This window comes from Sceloporus undulatus, chromosome 4, assembly GCF_019175285.1.
Source record: "Sceloporus undulatus isolate JIND9_A2432 ecotype Alabama chromosome 4, SceUnd_v1.1, whole genome shotgun sequence".
Classification (NCBI taxonomy): Eukaryota; Metazoa; Chordata; class Lepidosauria; order Squamata; family Phrynosomatidae; genus Sceloporus; species Sceloporus undulatus.
This window is the reverse complement of record NC_056525.1, coordinates 239,307,331-239,325,980: the sequence shown is the minus strand read 5'-3', so window position 1 is coordinate 239,325,980 and position 18,650 is coordinate 239,307,331. Positions and strand designations below refer to the sequence as shown.

At 39.8% G+C, this 18,650-nt stretch overlaps 1 protein-coding gene across 1 annotated transcript in view; it reads right to left on the bottom strand.

The window, feature by feature from the left end:
* The window catches only part of TG (thyroglobulin), a 186,122-nt gene that overhangs the window by 131,986 nt on the left and 35,486 nt on the right, over positions 1–18,650 (bottom strand). The window contains exons 18-20 of the mRNA XM_042464471.1: positions 16,110–16,264; positions 8,997–9,153; positions 4,339–4,563 (exon numbers count right to left, since the gene is read on the bottom strand). Of these exons, the coding sequence (XP_042320405.1) occupies positions 4,339–4,563; positions 8,997–9,153; positions 16,110–16,264 (537 nt within the window). The remainder of the gene's footprint in view (positions 1–4,338; positions 4,564–8,996; positions 9,154–16,109; positions 16,265–18,650) is intronic.

Below are 18,650 nucleotides of genomic sequence, written 5' to 3'. Positions count from 1 at the left end.
TCTGCCACTCCTCCAACCTCCCAACCATTATGCCCAAAGGCATTGTGCCTTTAAATGGGGGGAGAGAGGAAATCTCCTTACTCTCCTCCATTTTAATAACAGTTTGAAAGAAAGTGGGGGGATTGGGAGACAACATTCCCACATTCAGATTGAGGGGGAAACTTTGCCCTCACTCTCATTTGGCTTTGTGATGATGATGATGATGATGATGATGATGATGATGATGATGATGATGATGGTTGCACAGCCAAATCTGCTTAGCTACATAGGACAATGATATCATCATGCTGGCTACTTCATGACTGGCTGGATCTAGTGTGAAAAGAGGACAGGTTTCCTTTACCTTTAACAGTTGTGCAGAAGATGGCATTTCAGCTGGTGTTGCTTGTCACACAAGCTACACCTGCTGAAATTATCTTTTCTGCACTACCATTAAAAGTACAGGAGTTCCGTCCTCTTTTTTATCTGGCCATCCTAGCTGGATCATGAGTATTCCCTTTTATTTCAAAAAGATATGTGCCACAGCACCTGATGAGAGTGGCAGTGAGTAGGAGCAGAATGACATGCCAAAGCAAAATTGAGAGTTTGTCTTTCAGAGAATTATGTTGGACACACACCCAACTCCTTTTTTTTTTTCCATATGTAAAGTATTTATTCATGGAAATATGGCTCAGCCTTAATAAATTCAGATTATAAAGTATGATCATTCTGAGGACAAAAAAAATTGAAATTGGTTTGTTTTTATTTTTATATCTTTAAGCATATCATGGTTCTATGGTCCCTTTCATATGTTAATGAGAAGAAAGGGTTTGGAAACAAAAATAATAAGATATCAGGTCATTTCCAGATGTCAGGGATTGAAGTTTCTACCTGGCAAGACAATCTAACTTCATATGTGAATTTTTGTGCTGGCAAGACCTCTGGAACTGAATGTCCTCGAAGGCTCCCTTTATGCCAAGAGCTGTCAAAGAGGGGCAAGCGCTAGAGTGCACAGGGCCTCTCAAGGTTCCACTTGCAGACACAGCCAAGCATACAATCAATTGAAATCTCACATGGAAGAACTGGAGTGCTTCACCATATTGAAGCAAATGTGCCATCCATCAAGAAACTGCAGCTGGTCCTGAGTACATGAACTGGGGGATACAAAGCAGGAACTTATTTTGTACACTGTTACTCAGCTCTGGCATAAGGAGAAAGCTCCAGGGCAGATGCCACATTGGTAGAGGAACCTCATTCCCATAACAGGGCAGAGCATATCAGGCAACACCCCATGACCCTTATTGGAATTTGTGGGTCATATCTGCTCTCAAAGAAAAGAACTGGCTGTATTATCTACAGCTTTCCTTTGATCTGTTTCCCTCTCCACTTCACTGCCATTTTGGCCACAGAGGATCCAAATCTGCCCATATTTTCAAATCCTGTCTGGATACTTTGTAGATTAGGTTTCCATCATAGGAGCCTGTCCAGGTTCTGAGAACTCTGGAGAGTTATTTCCTCAGTTCTGTCATCCTCATAGGCACATTTGATGGGAACATCCAAGAGGGCATTCTTGGTGGCTTATCCTGGGTTGTTTTCTTAAGAAAAAGTTAGGGTCTTTCCTTCCTTGCTATCCTTTTGTCAGTAGGTGAAAGACAGTTCATTATTTCAACAATCCTTTGGAAACTGGCTGTTTTATAAGAATAAGGTTTTACCTGGTGTGTTTAAAAGCAAATCCTTTGCTTGCAAAAGGAAATGTGTTTAATGTTTTAATTCTATTGACTGGATGCCTTGGGATGCACTTTGAGAGAAAGGCTGGATAAAAATAAATAAATAAATAAATAATAAAATTTGTGCTTCTTAAACTATGGGATGTGAAAGATCAGCAACTGTCTTCTCCATTGTGACAGGGACCAGTGTCATATTTTTGCTGTCTTGGTTACTATTGATTCTTACTTCCCTGGAAAACTAATAAAGACTGGCAGCCAAGAGCCCATGGACCAGCTCTGATACATGACTTGTCACTTTGAGTAACACTATTAAAGACAGTTTAATGCCAGTTTAAATGTGTTTTTGTGTGTTTTTAGCTGTATGTGTTTTTGCATAAATTTATTTTTGTCCTGTAAGCTGCCTTGAGTCCCAGTTTTGGGAAAGAACCAGGTTATGACCAGAACCAGACACAATACTCCAAGTGAGGTCTGACCAAAGCAGAATAGAGTAGTACTGTTACTTCCCTAAGTCTAGCTACTGTGCTCATATTGATGCAGCATAACATTCCATTTACTTTCTTAGCTACCATCTGGGAGATTTGGGCATTATAAAATGAACATTTGGAAGGTCTAGTGATAGGATCCTCATGTCTTCCCTTCATTTCAAGGTGAATGCATGCCTTCTGGGAACAATGAACACATTCCTGACTATCTCAACAATTTGTTTCCATTATGTTTTGGCCAATATTGGCCATCTTCTTTATCTTTTCCATCTTGGTTTCCCTGTCATATCAACCCTCCTGCTTTATTTCACAGCTGCTTAATGATCCATGCCATTTAATACCATGTGCTGCTTGTTAATGGCATGAGTGTTTCTTTCACTAATGCCTACCATACGCCTGTTACTCTCTCACCCAATATTCCTGCTTTGATTTTAGCATTCCACTCTGCATTTGACACTAGCTGAATATTGGCAGAACACAGTCCTGTGAACAGTTGCATAAGATGGTTTTCCTAATTCATTTAAGGAAAAGATTTTAAAATACTGTGGGATGTTTAGTGGAACCAAAAGCTTGGCAAGAACTCGTGAAGTGATTTGAACCAAAACAAGACTCCAGAGTCTTGGACACTTTTCTGTTTATTCTTGGATGAATGAGAGTTTGAACTTTAGGCATTTACCACGACAGCTTGTGAGAGTCTATTAACTGTTATGCTGTCAATTACAAACCTCTTACAACAGGGTTACAACTGTAAGAGCAGAGTTTGAGTGAGGTTGCTGATGACTGAAAAGTCTTTGTAATGGCATGTACCAGTGGCTGATGGTTTTCATGTCAGTAGGGTGATAAGTCCATTCTAAGCTTTAGTCCAAACTTCAAGAGAGCTATCCAAGTTTCCAAATCCTATACCCCAAATAAGTGGAGTACCTTGGATGCGTCCTTTAAAGTTCAAACTGAAATCCATATTGGATACACTGTTCTCTGACATGGAAACTACCAACTGCTAGTGATGACACACAGCTGTGGTTGTATCCATTTATGGCAGGGATGGACAATTGTGTATGGGTGGAGGCCTGTGATAGCCCCCTAAGAAAACTCCAAAGGCAACACACCCCACCACACCTACACCTGAAAAATAATTAAATAATTTGTTTTGCCCCCAAATACCCTCTAGGGACATGGTGCATTTTCACCATATTTTTCAGCCTTGGAAACGTCTTATTTTAACCACAATAACTGGTGGCGCAGTGGTTAAATGCCTGTACTGCAGCCATTCACTCGAAACCACAAGGTTGCGAGTTCAAGACCAGCAAAAAGGCCCAAGCTCGAGTCAGGCTTGCATCCTTCCGAGGTCGCTAAAATGAATACCCAGACTGTTGGGGGCAAATTAGCTTACTTGCTAATTAGCTTACTTGCTGTTCACCGTTATGATCTTTGGAATAGCGGTATATAAATAAAACAAATAATAATAATAATAATAATAATAATAATAATAATAATAATAATAATTGGTTGTCAGTTCCTGTTCACTTCCTGGGCACTCATAATGTTTTTAAAAAAGAAACAAATGGAATATTTTTTTAAAAAGACTGTACAAGATAAACAAATAGATGGTAGAGTGAAGACACTTCACCAAAAAAGGCCATTTACTCTAAGGTCTGAATCATATTGATATTCCCAACTAGGCCAGCCTGACTGCATCACTGGAATTAATTTAAAGGTTGAATCACTATTGAGTAATTGATTTATTGGGTCTACTTTAATTCAGACAATCAACAAGAATTTAGTTCTAAGACTGTCTCTGGCTGTACCATTGACATGTAGTATCATAGAATCATAGAATAATAGAGTTGGAAGAGATTGCAAGGGCCATCCAGTCCAAACCCCTGCCATGCAGGAAATCCAAATCAAAGCATCTCCAGCAGATGGCCATCCAGCCTCTGTTTAAAGACCTCCAAGGAGGGAGATTCCACTACACTCCGAGGGAGTGTGTTCCACTGTCAAACAGCCCTTACTGTCAGGAGGTTCCTCCTAATGTTGAGGTGGAATCTCTTTTCCTGTAGCTTGCATCTATTGTTCCGGGTCCTAGTCTCTGGAGCAGCAGAAAACAAGCTTGCTCCCTCCTCAATATGACATCCCTTCAAATATTCACTTACCACATCCTTGGAGATTTGGCGGAGCTCCTTCAGCAGCTGCAACCTTTTGGAAACCACTTGTACATTCCAGATGAACTTGGGGGGATATGTCAACATTTTCATTTCTTGGAAAATTAATGGATGTGTCTGCTTGGAATTGCTTGTTGTCCAAATGAAGAACGAAACCGCCACTTCTGATCACTGCTTCAAAGCGTCCCATGAGATTTTCCCCAACCATTGCTTTTTCTGAATGGAAAAGGAGTGTGAACAACATGACATCACAGGGGGTGGATGGGGAAAGAGAGATTCAGAATCTAATTCTGTTTGTCAAAAACACATCCCCATAATGAAATGGTAGGCAAAGTGCAGCCCTGGGGTTGAAGGTGCCCTCAAGTTTTGTTTTGTGGCCCTTGCCCTATCAAGAATCTTCAAACAATCTTTTTTCTGCCCCCTCCCCAAGAAGAAGGACTTTGCTCCTGGAAGCACCCAAGCAACACAGTTTCCCTTTTAGATAGATTGCAAAGACCCCTGTGCTATTTTATCATCAAAAATACCAACTTTTCAAACCTAAACATGGACCTCTGGCCATTTCATTTTGAAGGGGGCACTTTTGGCAGTACTTGTAGCCCCAGAGGATTCCTGTTGTTAACTGTCATCAAGCTGACTTCAATGTATGACAATCCTATGGATGAGAGACCTCCAAGTCACCCTAACATCAACAGCTGTGTCAGGTCTGGCAGACTCAGGGCCATGACTTCCTTGATTGAGTCTATCCACGTGTGATGTCTTCCTACAGCCTTCTACTTTACCAAGCATTGTTGTTTTTTCTAATGAGCCATGTCTCTCATGATATGGCCAAAATGACAGCCTCAGTTTAGTCATCTTGGCTTCTAGAGAGAATTCAAGAACTCATTTATTTATTTATTTATTTACTTTTTGTCAGTCCACAGTATCTGTAGAGTTCTTCTCCAGCACCGCATCTCAAATGTCTGGCCCACAGAGCCACCATAGTTGTCCCTCTCTTCAATAAGGTTATTACCAGGAAATTAAAAAAAAAGTGATCATGGTAGCTCTGGATTCTGGGCACTGTCATCCAGAAGTGACTTTTTTAAACTCCAAAGGCTATTAATCTTGTTCATTTTTATTTGAGAAAAATAATGACTTCCCTCCTGGTCTCCATGTTAAAAAAATGGAAAAACAGAAAACATGCAAGGCAATAAACATCAGTTTGTCATCACTGTCATGCATCTCTACTCATGATTCATGGGGATAAATGTATTCTGCAGAACTAGAGCTGAAGAGTCTCCAACAGCCTCACCATTCACTCTAGTAGAAGTAGTCCAATTTACATTCTTTTGCATGTACAATGAGCCCTTAATACTCCCTGGGGTTTGATTCCAAGACCCTAGATGGATACCAAAATCCATGGATGTTCAAATCCTATTATATTCAATAACAAAATAATGTGAATGCAGAATCCATGTACAGGTCTGCATCCTCTACTAAAATGACTGGGATAGCCAGGGGGGAGTGTGGGAAGAAAAGATACAAAACTGGGGCTCATCTCTGACAGAAGGCAGATAGGGAAATGACTGCAGAGAGACAGAAAAAGAATTCAGAGAGATAGGGGAAAGGTGGCATAGATATAGGTCAATCAGCTCTGGGTGGGCAAACTGAATAAGGTTTTGGAGAACTGTAGATGATTAAATAGTTCAAGGGTTCATGTGTTATCTAACTGTGTATTAATTAACTTGTTTATTATTTTCTACAAATGTGTCTAGCTGTTTCTGTTAGGTTTTGATAGAGTGACTGGCCATATTTACCACAGTGAACCCACTGGTCCATATAGGGATCTTGAAAGAAGAAGGGGAACGGTGAGTAACAGGAGCCCAAGGGTTTGGAAATGTGAGGCCAACCTGGCGATTCAGCACACATCCTGGCCACAGACTGATGTTACTTGGCCACATGTGTCCTGGTTTTCATCTCTGAGATTTTGGGGGGTAGGCAAGAGCCTTTCATGTGTTCTTGAGAGTTTGGGTTTCATGGATCTGTAAATACATGGAACTGATATCCATCAGCAATGATGTATACACATGTAAACACCTTATTTTCTCAATGAAAGATATAGACTGAAGAGCTTATTTCTTTCTCATACATCCTGCTCATATCCTTGATAAAAAACAGTTGGCTTTTCACCAACCTGGAGCCTTTTCTTTTTAAATTTTCTCATATGTTGTGTTATAGGAAAGAGTGTTTTATCACTTACAGTGTAGCAAAGTACTTCATGATTCTCACAAATGAGGAAGGGTATAGATAGATTTTTTTTAAAAAAAATTAAAACTTGTGAATTAAAAACACCCATTTGCAACTGATGCAGCGTACATGTCTTTTCTACACATGTTTCCATAGGCTGTTTAGAAAAATAGGTACTTTGATGTGTACCTTCAGAAAGGAATTTGAACAAAGGTAATCAATGACTGAGTTGAAATTAAAATCATTACACAGCATGGAACTATTCTACATCAATCAAAAATTTAATCCCTACATGTTCCATAATATAATATAATATAACATAATATCGATACCCATTCTTTGTGCCACAATTGAGAAGACCCTGGTGATCTACAGAGCTTTGAAACACAACATCAATACATGCCTAAACACAACTTATTCTTTGTTGTGTGTGATGCATTTGATACAGATGAGAAGCTTAATGAAGACCTTTCCCACATAATCTTACCCAGATGCACAAATGTAAATACAAATAGTTTGCACAACTGGTTACCAGACAACCACATCCCACCAGACTTGGTTACTGGGTATGATTATAATCAGTCCTCATTAAGAAAAGGGGCAGACAGACAGACAGAGTCTAGACAATTCCAAACTTGGAAGCAAGCGCATGTAAAGCCAATAAAGATAAAATAGCAAAGCTACTGATGAGGTCTGGAACCTAACCCAGATAGTAAACAGTTGTTTTAACATGAAGGAAGCCTAAACATGGAATTCATGCTATGCCTCTTGGCTTCCTGGTTGATTAATTGTCTTTATAAACCATCTTCCTAGATTGTGCAAGAAGACAACAGCATTTTTGTCTTGGATCAGAACTGATTATGATGATCCATTTTTCTGCCTTATGCTACCAACCAAACTCTACTAATAGATTCCTCACTACACCATTTGGAAAAGTTACTTTTCATTCTCAGAGTCATCTAAACAACACAAACAGCATAGTCATCTCCCCCCAAAAGTAATTTTTCCAAGTTCTGCCACAGCAAGTTATGTTTCTTGGAACCTAGAGCTAGATAAAATTTGGTAACTAGCAGGTAACAAAGAAAAGACAAAGGAATTACCCTTTGACAATCAGAAATAAGTCCAACTCTCCCTTAGAGCATAGTTGAACAGAGCTTTCTGAGCAGATCAGATATCAATAATCTCCCATTGGCTGCAGGGAGGCATGGCTAAAAAATACTTCCTAGCAAGGACAGAGTATCAATGCTACAGTTAGAGCAAATGTTCCATGCCACTCGGTTAGTTGTAGGGCCTATGCTGCTGCAAATGCTGGCCAAATGCTCAGAGTTGCCCATGGTTCTGATAGATAGTAGCTCTGGCTGCAAGGAGGCGTCCACTCAGCCTGGCAGCACTAGTATGCTTAATGTGCCACAGGGCAATGCTAGACTTCCAACAGGAGAACATGAGCACAAGGGGATCCTTGTTTCTGGAATTGTTTTGTCCTGTATCTTGCTTGTCTGCCCATTCTGCCCACTTCTTTCCTGTCTGTAGTGAAGGTCCTCTCTCATCCTGTTTACTAGTTCTCTCTCAGCTCTATGTTTTCTTTGGCTACTCCTTTCTTCAGCTACATTTCTCCAATATTGTCCTCACACTGCCTTGATTTATAGCTCAATTGGTTTCATTTATTTGCTTAAACCATTGTGCCTCTTGATCACATACCTTCCAACTGTCCTGATTTGGCAAGGACAATCCTGATTAATCCTCTGTCATCCCACTTTTCAAGATGCTTTTCAAATGTTGCAGTTGCCTCCTCCTCTTCCCATTTTCCCTGTCATTGTCCTTAGCTTACTTCAGTTACTGAAAGCGAAGTTCAAACTGCCAATGTAGTTTGCACTCATTTAACTCAGCAGGAGGAGAAGGGATGAGGAATATTGTCTTTCCCAGTAGACTCAGGCAAAAGCAAACAGCTGCATCCTCTCCTAGCTTGTCTGTTCTTCCTCATTTATAACTTTTGCAATCTTGGCCACACACTGAAGTTGCTTGGTCACACAAGTATCAATTTTCTTCAGTGAAATGTTGGGGGAATGTGCTCGTCCTTCTGAGCATCATTAGAGAAAGGAACTTAAGGATGTTTATTCATGGTAGTTGCTGCAATCTCTGAGGAGGTGCCTAGAGTTGCTCTAGGCCTAAAAGAAGCTGGGTGTGGTACCAGGGAGGCCTCCTCTCAGCCTGCAGGCATTGCCTTGCCTAATCTGTCACAAGGCAAGAACAGCTTTTTTATTGGGGAAGATGTCCACAAAGGGAGACCTGTTTCTAGAAGAGAATCTGGGCCCCAACTACCTTAATCCAGCCTTGCTTCTTGGATTTCCTATTGCAGATTATTTTCCTGGCAGAAAAGCAATAATCATGGCAGAGCAGGCCACACAAGCAGAAACATTAAGCCTTACCAATATTGTGTAAATCGGGTAGTGATGCTGCTGGGACATCTTCAAGTAAAGCTTGCCATGTGATGTTCACTCCTAGACGATCTACAGCCAAACACTGAACCAGAACTGTAGAATCACCACAGATGGGAACAGTGACCAGGTGCTCAGAAGCATTCACCTTACAGAAAGAAACCAAATCTTTAATAAAAGTCCTTTTGGGTTTAGTATAGGCTGAGTATCCCTTACCCAAAATGCTTGGGACCAGAAGTCTTTTGGATTTTGGAATACCTGCATTTGCATGTATATACATAATAAGATACTGTGGAGATAGAACCCAAGTCTAAACACAACATTTATTTATGTTTTATATATACCTTATACCAGAGTTTCCTAACCTTTTCGATGCCCCACACCCCTAGGAAATGTTTGATTAATGTTTACACTCTCTACAAAAATAATGCCACATTTGAAGATAAAGAAGTCTAATTTCTATTTTTTTGAACCACATGCAAAACTGCAGGTCAATAAACTGATTTTTTTAAAAAAGCTTTTAACTCAGGGTATAAAATACAAATCTAAATTGAGCAATTAGATTATAATTTACTCAGAAAAAAATTGAGTGACCGCTTGTGACTCGTCACTGAAGAATACAAACCACTCTTTGTTGCACCCCTTGAAATTCCATCTAGCAGCCCCTCGGGGTGCAGGAACCCCAGGCTGGGAACCCCTGCTTTAAACACATAGATTGAAGGTAATTTTATGCAATATTTTAAAATAATTTTATGCATGAAACAAAGTTTTGTACATTGAACCATCAGAAAGCAAAGGTGTCACCATCTCTGACTCATGAGAAAAGTTTTGGTTTTAAGAGTATTTCAAATTTTGGAATTCCGGATAAGGAATATGCAACCTATATTACATGTCTGCTGGCATTGAAAATTGGGAACAGATCTTTCTCCCTGTTTTTTACTCAGAGTTTAGAAACATTGCTTTTTGGACCTAAACTCCCCTAGGAGTTGTAGTCCAAAAGTAACTTTCCTGAGCTCTGGAGTTACCCTCTTAACAATAGATTTGGCAAAATACTTAACAGAAAGTGCTTGAAATCCTAAAGAGCCTGGAATCTCATTCTTCAATCTCTAAAATGCCTCACCCATCAAAGTCTAGGTATATTGGGATGATGTGGAGAGAGAGGGAAGCTGTCAGTATGTGGACACAGAGAGATGAGAGTTTTCAGATGGATTTGCTTAAAATGAAAACACATCTGGCTGCTTAACTAAAGGAGCTAGCCATCCTAAATAGCCTAAAGTTTCTCTGTTCTGAAACACCTCAGTCAACAAATTTGGGGAGATGGAAAGAAAGAAGCAGTCTGTATTCAGATACAAAGGGATTATAACTTTTAGTAACTAAAATTTAGTTGGTTAAGCATGGGAGCACTCTTGGAATAGTTGTTCTATTGTAATCTGATGCAGGATTAGAAGATACACTGTTTACAGTAGGTGTCTGCCTGTTTCCAATTATGTTCTACTTGCATATTTGTAATCCAATATATATTATAAAAACACCTGAAGTCCCCATTGCTGTTTTTCCCATCAAATGGAAACAAATCCAGTAAAGAGGTTACTCCTGCAATGTCAATTTAGAAGCAAGCCACACTTTATAGAATAACATTACATCAGTGAATGAAACATGCAAAAACAGGTTAGTAGGCATGTCTCTCCATCTTCACAGATGCACTCAAGAAATGTGCCAATACAAAGAGTCTTTTAAACTCTAGGTACATAAAGGATATCTTTCCTGTGGACATCCTGTACCCAAACCGTCCCCCCAGAGATGCTTGTGTGCATGTTTGTTGAAAACCTTCAGGTTATTATGCTCCTCAGAAGGCCTATGAAGTAGGTGTGCAAACACATAACTGGATAATAGAAGATGCTTCTTGAAGTCATTTGTAGTACTACTGGATACAATTTCTCTATCAGTCTGTGCTAGTAGAATTCAAAAACATAGCCATGTTAGTCTGGATCACTATGCAAAGGGATCTTGTAGCACATCTGAAACTAACTTAAAGAAAGAAGTTGGTAGCATAAGCTTTGATAGACTACATCTATATTCAGGTGCATGGAGTGAAGTGCCTACAAATTGACTGTTAATGCTATGAATGAGCAGGTTGTATGTGTGAACAGCAAACAAAATGCAAAACTTGTGGTTATGGAAATGAGGTGACAAGCTCAGTGTTAACTATAGTTGTGTGGGGACAAAAGCAGGAGGAAAGATGTTGCCTAAAGCCAAGGTGAATAGATAACCTTATGAATGGTGGAAGGAGTTATTGCAATGTAGTGTTATGCTGGCTGGGAACCAGAATGAAGATGTGATAAACTAGGAAAGAAAGCCCTCATGAGGCTAGGTGAGAGCTAGCATTATGTATAGTGTGCAAGAAATCATTGTCTCTGTTCAACTGACTGTCAATAGGCTGGGGTTTGTGGGTATATTCCAGTTCTGTTGTTTCTCTTTCTAATCTTCCGTTGTAGTTTGATAAGAGTAGCTATGGCGTGGTACAGACCGCACAAATGTACCATGCTGGCACCGATTTTAGGGTTAGGGACTGCGTGGCAACCGCATGGTCCCTAACCATAGCATGGAGTGGCGGTACTATAATGGTGTCCTGTCCATATGGATACCGCCATTATGACATAAGCAATATGCGGCATTGGCACACTCATTACATTCGTCAAGCAGCACAAAAAGAATCCAGTTTTTCCATGTTCTTTTTCCTCCAGAAGGACGCCGCGTGGTCCGGCGGCTGCGGCATCCCTCCGGGGGGAAAAGGCTACCAGCAGGCTGCCCTTTTGGGGTGGTCTGTCCTGCACCTATGTTCCTATTCAAACCTACCTGACAGTAAGAACTTATATATTTCACACACCACCATTTTGGCAATGGGCTATGAGAAAGCAAAATGGGAAATACATCAACAAATGATAGATGATGAGTTCCAACAACATGTAAAAGCAGCCATTTTATGCCCTGATTTCAGAGACAATGGTAATGCTTTTTTGTTAGCTAACCATTTGAGCCTTCTAACCCTTCCAAGACATAGGATAGCATTCACTTTAGCAAAATTCGATGTTCTACCTTCAGCCTTATTGGAAGGGAGATACAATAATATTCCCTATGATCTTTGTTGTATTGTCCTTTTTATTATGGCTATCGCCATATTTTTAGTCATCCAATTCTTAGCCGTTTTCCTGGAAGAACTGATGAATTTTATGTATCTTATTTGCTGGCAGACCAGTGTCCAGTAATAACAACAAGAGTGGCCAGTATTTGCGCAGCAGCAATGGTCTGTCGACGTAAGATGGTTTCTTAAAAGTTCATGATATTTTTAGTCTGTTAAAATTTTATAATGATTTCATACATTTATAATGATTTTATACTTTTAAATTTTATTTTTATTTTTAATATAATTTTATACATGAAATTTTAACTATTATTTACTTTTACAATTTGATGATTTATTGTGATGTTTGCTGATTGATGTTTGTGAAGTTTGATCAGTTGATTGTAATCTCTCTCTCTCTCTAAATATATATATATATATATATATATATATATATATATATATATCTTTTGCAGAGATGGGCAACTTTGGAAGATCTGGGGGACAATTTTCAGTAACCATTCATGTTCAGTAACCATTCATGCACACCTAGGCCCCCAAATGTGTTCATAGATAAACAGACAGAAAGATGTACAGATAGGCAGGCAGAAAGAAAGGCAGGCATACAGACATATGTACTGTATATGCATATAGACATGACTTGGATGACAGAATTGGGGGCATACTTATCAGGTTTGCAGATGACATCAAATTAGGAGGAATAGCTAATACTCCAGAGGACAGGATCAAAATTCAAAATGACCTGAATAGACTAGAAAGCTGGGTCAAAGCTAACAAAATAAAATTCAACATGGAGAAATGTAAGGTACTGCACTTAGGGTGGAAAAATAAAATGCAAAGATATAGGATGGGGCACACCTGGCTGAACAAGACTACATGTCAAAGGGATCTGGGAGTCCAAGTAGACCACAAATTGAACATGAGTCAACAGTGCGATGCGGCACTAAAAAGGCCAATGCAATTTTAGGCTGCATCAATAAAAGTATAGTGTCTAGATCAAGAGAAGTAATAGTGCCACTATATTCTGCTTTGGTCAGGCCCCACCTGGAATACTGTGTCCAGTTCTGGGCACCACAATTCAAAAAGGACATTGAGAAACTGGAGCGTGTTCAAAGGAGGGTGACTAAAATGGTGAAGGGTCTGGAAACCATGTCCTATAAGGAACGATTTAGGGAGCTGGAGATGTTTAGCCTGGAGAAAAGAAGGTTAAGAGGTGATATGATAGCCCTATTTAAATATTTGAAGGGATGTCATTTTGAGGAGGGAGCTTGCTTGTTTTCTGCTGCTCCAGAGAAAAGGACCCAGAGCAATGGATGCAAGCTGCAAGAAAAGAGATTCCACCTCAACATTAGGAGGAACTTCCTGACAGTAAGGGCTGTCCAACAGTGGAACACACTCCCTCAGAGTGTGGTGGAGTCTCCTTCCTTGGAGATGTTTAAGCAGAGGCTGGATGGCCATCTGTCAGGGATACTTTGATTGAGATTTCCTGTATGGCAGAATGGGGTCAGACCAGATGGCCCTTGTGGTCTCTTCCAACTCTTCCAATTCTTAGTTTCCACTCCCTTCTCCTCTCCCCACAGCTGCTGATTTAAGTGAGTGTAAATTATTTTTGCATTTTTAATTGAGTTTGCAGCAATTGAAGTAAACTGAGGACAAAATCAAAGGGTGGGGAAAAGAGAGAGAAACTGGGACATTTTTAAAGCACATGAAAAAGTGGAATAGATGTTTAATTGGGACGGTCCCTACCAGATCTGGATAGTGAGAGGTTATGTATCTACTGTATATTTTAACTGAATCCTACTAAGATCCATAACAAATTTGTGAGGATCCCTACTTGTTTGCTTCAAAACCATCCATCTATTGATCTATTGATCTGAAATTGGTTTGCCCAACTCCAATTTAGTTGGACTAGTATTCAAATATAGATTTGTACTATTGGAGTGGATGTATAACCTTATAGGAAATGAATGGTGGCTAAATTAACCTTAATCCAAACTGGAAGACAGGAAAGCCTCCCCCCTTCTCTGTCCCAGATTGCCTAAGAATTCTGAATAGCTAAACAAGGTCTGGGATATTACAGAGATGGGGAACTTATTACATTCACTTAAAATAAGGTAGACCCAATGGAAAACCTTTTATGTGACTTGGCAGTCATTAATGCAATGATGGTATGGTGCTGGGATATGTATCTTTGACATTTTTCTGAAGCTGGCCAAATGAGCCAGGTTTTCCATGCACATTTGGCAAATTAATTATCCCCAATTCTGGAACGACAAATGTGAAGGAAAGAGAAATGAAAGACTCCCCAGTGCCTCAAAGTTTCTATTCTACTTTGCCGAACTGCTCTCATCATTACAAAAAGTTGGTTTTCTGTACTGCTTAAATGAGGTTCAATGGCATCCATGTTGGTTTATTTACATGCCTGACCTGTTTATTTATGAAAAGAGGGAATCATATGAAATATTTATTTTTTACAAGGTGCAAGTGAGGGAATATGGGGAGGTAAGCCCTTTCTTTCTGTAATGCATTGAATTCTGACACTCAAAGCAATTTTGTTTGCAGCCTAATTACTAATCATGAAGCTGATCTAAGAAAGACTATAGCATCAGGGAAACTTCAAATACCCTCAACTTTACCCACAGTTGTTTCAGACACTATCTCCGAAGCCTGATTTGTATTATTTAGTCCTAAATGGAGTAGATTCATTTAATCAATTACTGAATTGGATGTCATGTAGAAGACAGAGCCATCTTATGTTTATTGCTCAAGAGACATGACCTAGTGGATACAAATTACAAGAAAAAGAAATTTCATCTAAACATTAAGAAGAAGCTCTTTACTTTAACTTTGAATAGATTGCCTTGGAGTGTGATAGACTCTCCATTTTTTAAGGTTTTTAAGAGTGGGGTTTTTTTAGAAGTGCTTTAGAAGTGCATGACAGGGGGTTGAACTGGTTCTTGTGGCCCCATCCAGTTCTTATTATTCCATTCTATGGTGTGAAACAGACCACCCCAAAAGTCCGGGCTGGCGGTGGCCAGTTCTCCTGTGGAGGGACGCCACAGCAGCCAAACTGCCTGGTATCCCTCTGCCCCAAAAAGAACCTGAAAAAGACTGGGTTTTTTTGTGCACTCGTGATGTATGCGACGCACAGCAATGTCGATATGCTGCACATCACTTATGTCAAGATGGCGACCCCCATGTGGAAGGGAGGCTGGCATAATTGGCGGTGGCAGCACATTCTAGGGTTCCAGAGCGTGTAGTTGCCTTGTGTTCTGGAACCCTAGAATTGGCCCGAGGACAGCACTTTCTGCCCGTCTGCCCAGGCTTAAGATACTAAAATATGTCAACACATAAGTAAATCCCATCAGTTTCATAGGTCTATTCTAGCTGGGTCTACCAGCAAGATTTAAATCCCAAAACTCCACAATCAGCATAAGCACTGTCTTTACCGGCTGAAAGATTCTAGGAGTGATCATCTGAAAAAGTAACTATTGTAAAAAAAAAAAATTAGGGAGTCTATGACTCAAAGCCACTTGCTAGCACCAGCTAGAACAGATGATAGGATGTACATAAGCTCTGTCCTAAAGGTAAAGGTGAAGGTTTTGGCCCAACTTTCTAATCTATTACAGTTATTTTGAATTTTAATCCTCTCCTCTGGGGTATTACCTGCTCCTTCTAATTTGGTGTCATCTGAAAATTTGATAAACATGCCTTGTATTCTTTCATCTAAGTCATTAATAAAGATGTTGAATAACACTGAGCTCAGGATAGAACCCTATGGCACCCTGCTAGTCACTTCTCTCCAAGATGAAGAGGAGCTATTACTGAGCATCTTTTGGGTTCAGCCAGTCAACCAATTACAAATCCACAAAAAAGTTGCATTGTCTAGCCCACATTTTACTAGCTTGTCTGCTAGTACTGGGTGTTTTTCTTTCCTTTCTATGGATTGGTAGTATAAATACCTGGATGTGACAAAAGCCGCGAGCCCTCATTTCATCTAGAATGAAGATCTGGAATGCTTCCAGCAACCCGGAGTAGTCTGGATTGCAGGCTTTCTCAGGAGGCAAGAGTAGCTTAAACTGAGTTTGCATTTGAACACTCTGGAATGGCTGGATTCCTAAAAGGAAACCCCCCCAAAAATTATGAAAGGTCTCATATCCTTTTGCATTATCATTTTTGTTCCTCTTCTTTTTTGTTTTATATGCATTTTATAACCTCCTATTCAGTAAAATACAAAAGACAATAGACTAAATATGTCCACATGGCAAAAATAATCCAGGTTGACTTCACTTTAACTGTCATGGCTCAATGCTATGGGAGTCTGGGATTTGTAGTTTGTTGTGGCACCAGAGGTCTCTGATAGTGAAGGCTAAATGGCTCACAAAACTACAAATCCTAGAATTCCATAGCACTGAGCCATGACAGTTAAATTGGTGTAAACTTGGATTATTTCTGCAGTATGGACACAACCCAAAAACTGAGACTGGATCAAGAAGAAGAAGAAGAAGAAGAAGAAGAAGAAGAAGAAAGGATGGGAAGGTAAAAAGAAACAATCTCTGGGTTAATCTGCCAAGGCATTGTAACAGGTAATACTACTCTAATATCCTATTGTGTTACTTTATTTTAGAACCAAGGTGGTGTAGTGGTTTGTGTTGGATAAGGATATAGACGACCAGAGTTCGAATCCCCACTCAGTCATAGAAAACCACTTGGGCAGATTGGCACCTTCAGAGGGAGGCAAAGGTGAACCCCCTCTGAACAAAACTTGTCAAGAAAATATCTGGCTTGTGGTGGCCATAAATTAGAGATGACTTGAAGGCACACAACAGCAAATCGTTTTATTTATATCCTGCTTGGGAAGCAAGAAACCAGGCAAGCCTGAGTAGAGGCAGTCAGTCACAGATCATGGAATATTGAGGGGGAGAAAACTTAGAGACATGTCTATTAGACAGTAAGTTAACTCTAGTTAGCAATAGAGAAAGGGCCAGTTAGGAAGATGGGACCAGAGAAGATGTGTACACAGTTTGGGTGAGCCAAGAATGTGGAAAGAGTTCAGTTAGAAGTTTTACTTTGTCTGAAACTGAGAGTTTGCTGTTTGTGGAACCAACATAAGGCTGTTAGATATTTGTTCAATTCATTGTACAATAAATCTTTACTGCTTTTATTTTTGACATCTCTGTCTGAATGTTTTAATTTAATAATCCACACAGAAATGAGTCACTCTTTATCATACTGATCTCAACACCTAACAGATCTACTTCTCCAGTCTAGTGGTCACCTTGAGGTCCAAGTACCACATCCAGGGAAGTATCTTATGGGTAAAGAGGCAAAGTGTGTGTTAGGAGCCCAAGGACTGGATCTGCAAGGACAGCCTGGTAGGCGTTCTATCACAGCTCTTTTTATCCCAAAGCTAGGACTCAATACTATAATACAACACTGTTTGCATTTTTTCCCTAAGTCTAAAATATAGATAGACATTGCTGTTGTGTGCCTTCAAGTCATGTCTAACTTATGGCAACCCCACGGTGAAGCTATCACAAGTACTTCATGGCAAGATTTGTTCAGATGAGGTTTACCATTGCCTTCTCCTGAGGCTGAGAGAGTGTGAATTGTATAAGGTCACCCAGGGGGTTTTGTGGCCAAGTGGGGAATCGAATCCTGGTCTCCATAGTCATCATCCAACATCCAAACCACTATAGTAAACTGGTTCTTATTTCGATATAACCCAGAACAAATTTGTTTTTGCTGTTGTTACCTGCCTGCAAGTCATCTTGGGCTTATGGTAACTTCTCATGGGGTTTTCTTTGCAAGATTTACTCAGAGAAGGTTTGCTATTGCCTTCCTCTGAGGCTGAGAGAGTGTGACAGATCCATGGTTATCCAGTGAGTTTCCATGGCTGAGTGGGAATTCAAGGGGGAAAATAGTGGTGGGCTGTCATTGACAGATACTAATGGACTTTATTCTTCCCTATAACGTTTTGTCCGTGGTCATTTCTCTTTTGAAGGATCTTTATACCATTTATTTGAGAGAATTGGTTTTTTTTAACACACACACACACACATTAATTTTTATAGAATGAATGATGTTTTATAACCCCTAACTTCAGTTCTTTTTTCCTTTGATATTGGTTAGGTTTTAATTCCCTTTTTGGTGATTTTCATGAGTGGGAATTCAAACCATTGTTCAAATCCTAAATTAGAATCCTAGTCCAGCACTCAAATTATTACATCACACTGGCTCTTCAAAGCCAAATTATGCACTTCCAGATCTCATCACTTTGAACAGAAAAAAGATTTACCTGCCTTGGTAAGGCACCCGCTGTAATTGCTTGGGCCTAAGTTGGCAACTCAATATCCACTTGTATAAGAACGTAAGTGCCATTGAACCTAGTTGGACCAACCTCTGAGTAAGTGTGTATAAGACAGTACGACCAAAGTGTTTTATTTTGACTGAATAATGCTCAGATGTGTTTTAGGCAATTTAAAATATAAGACACCTGCTCA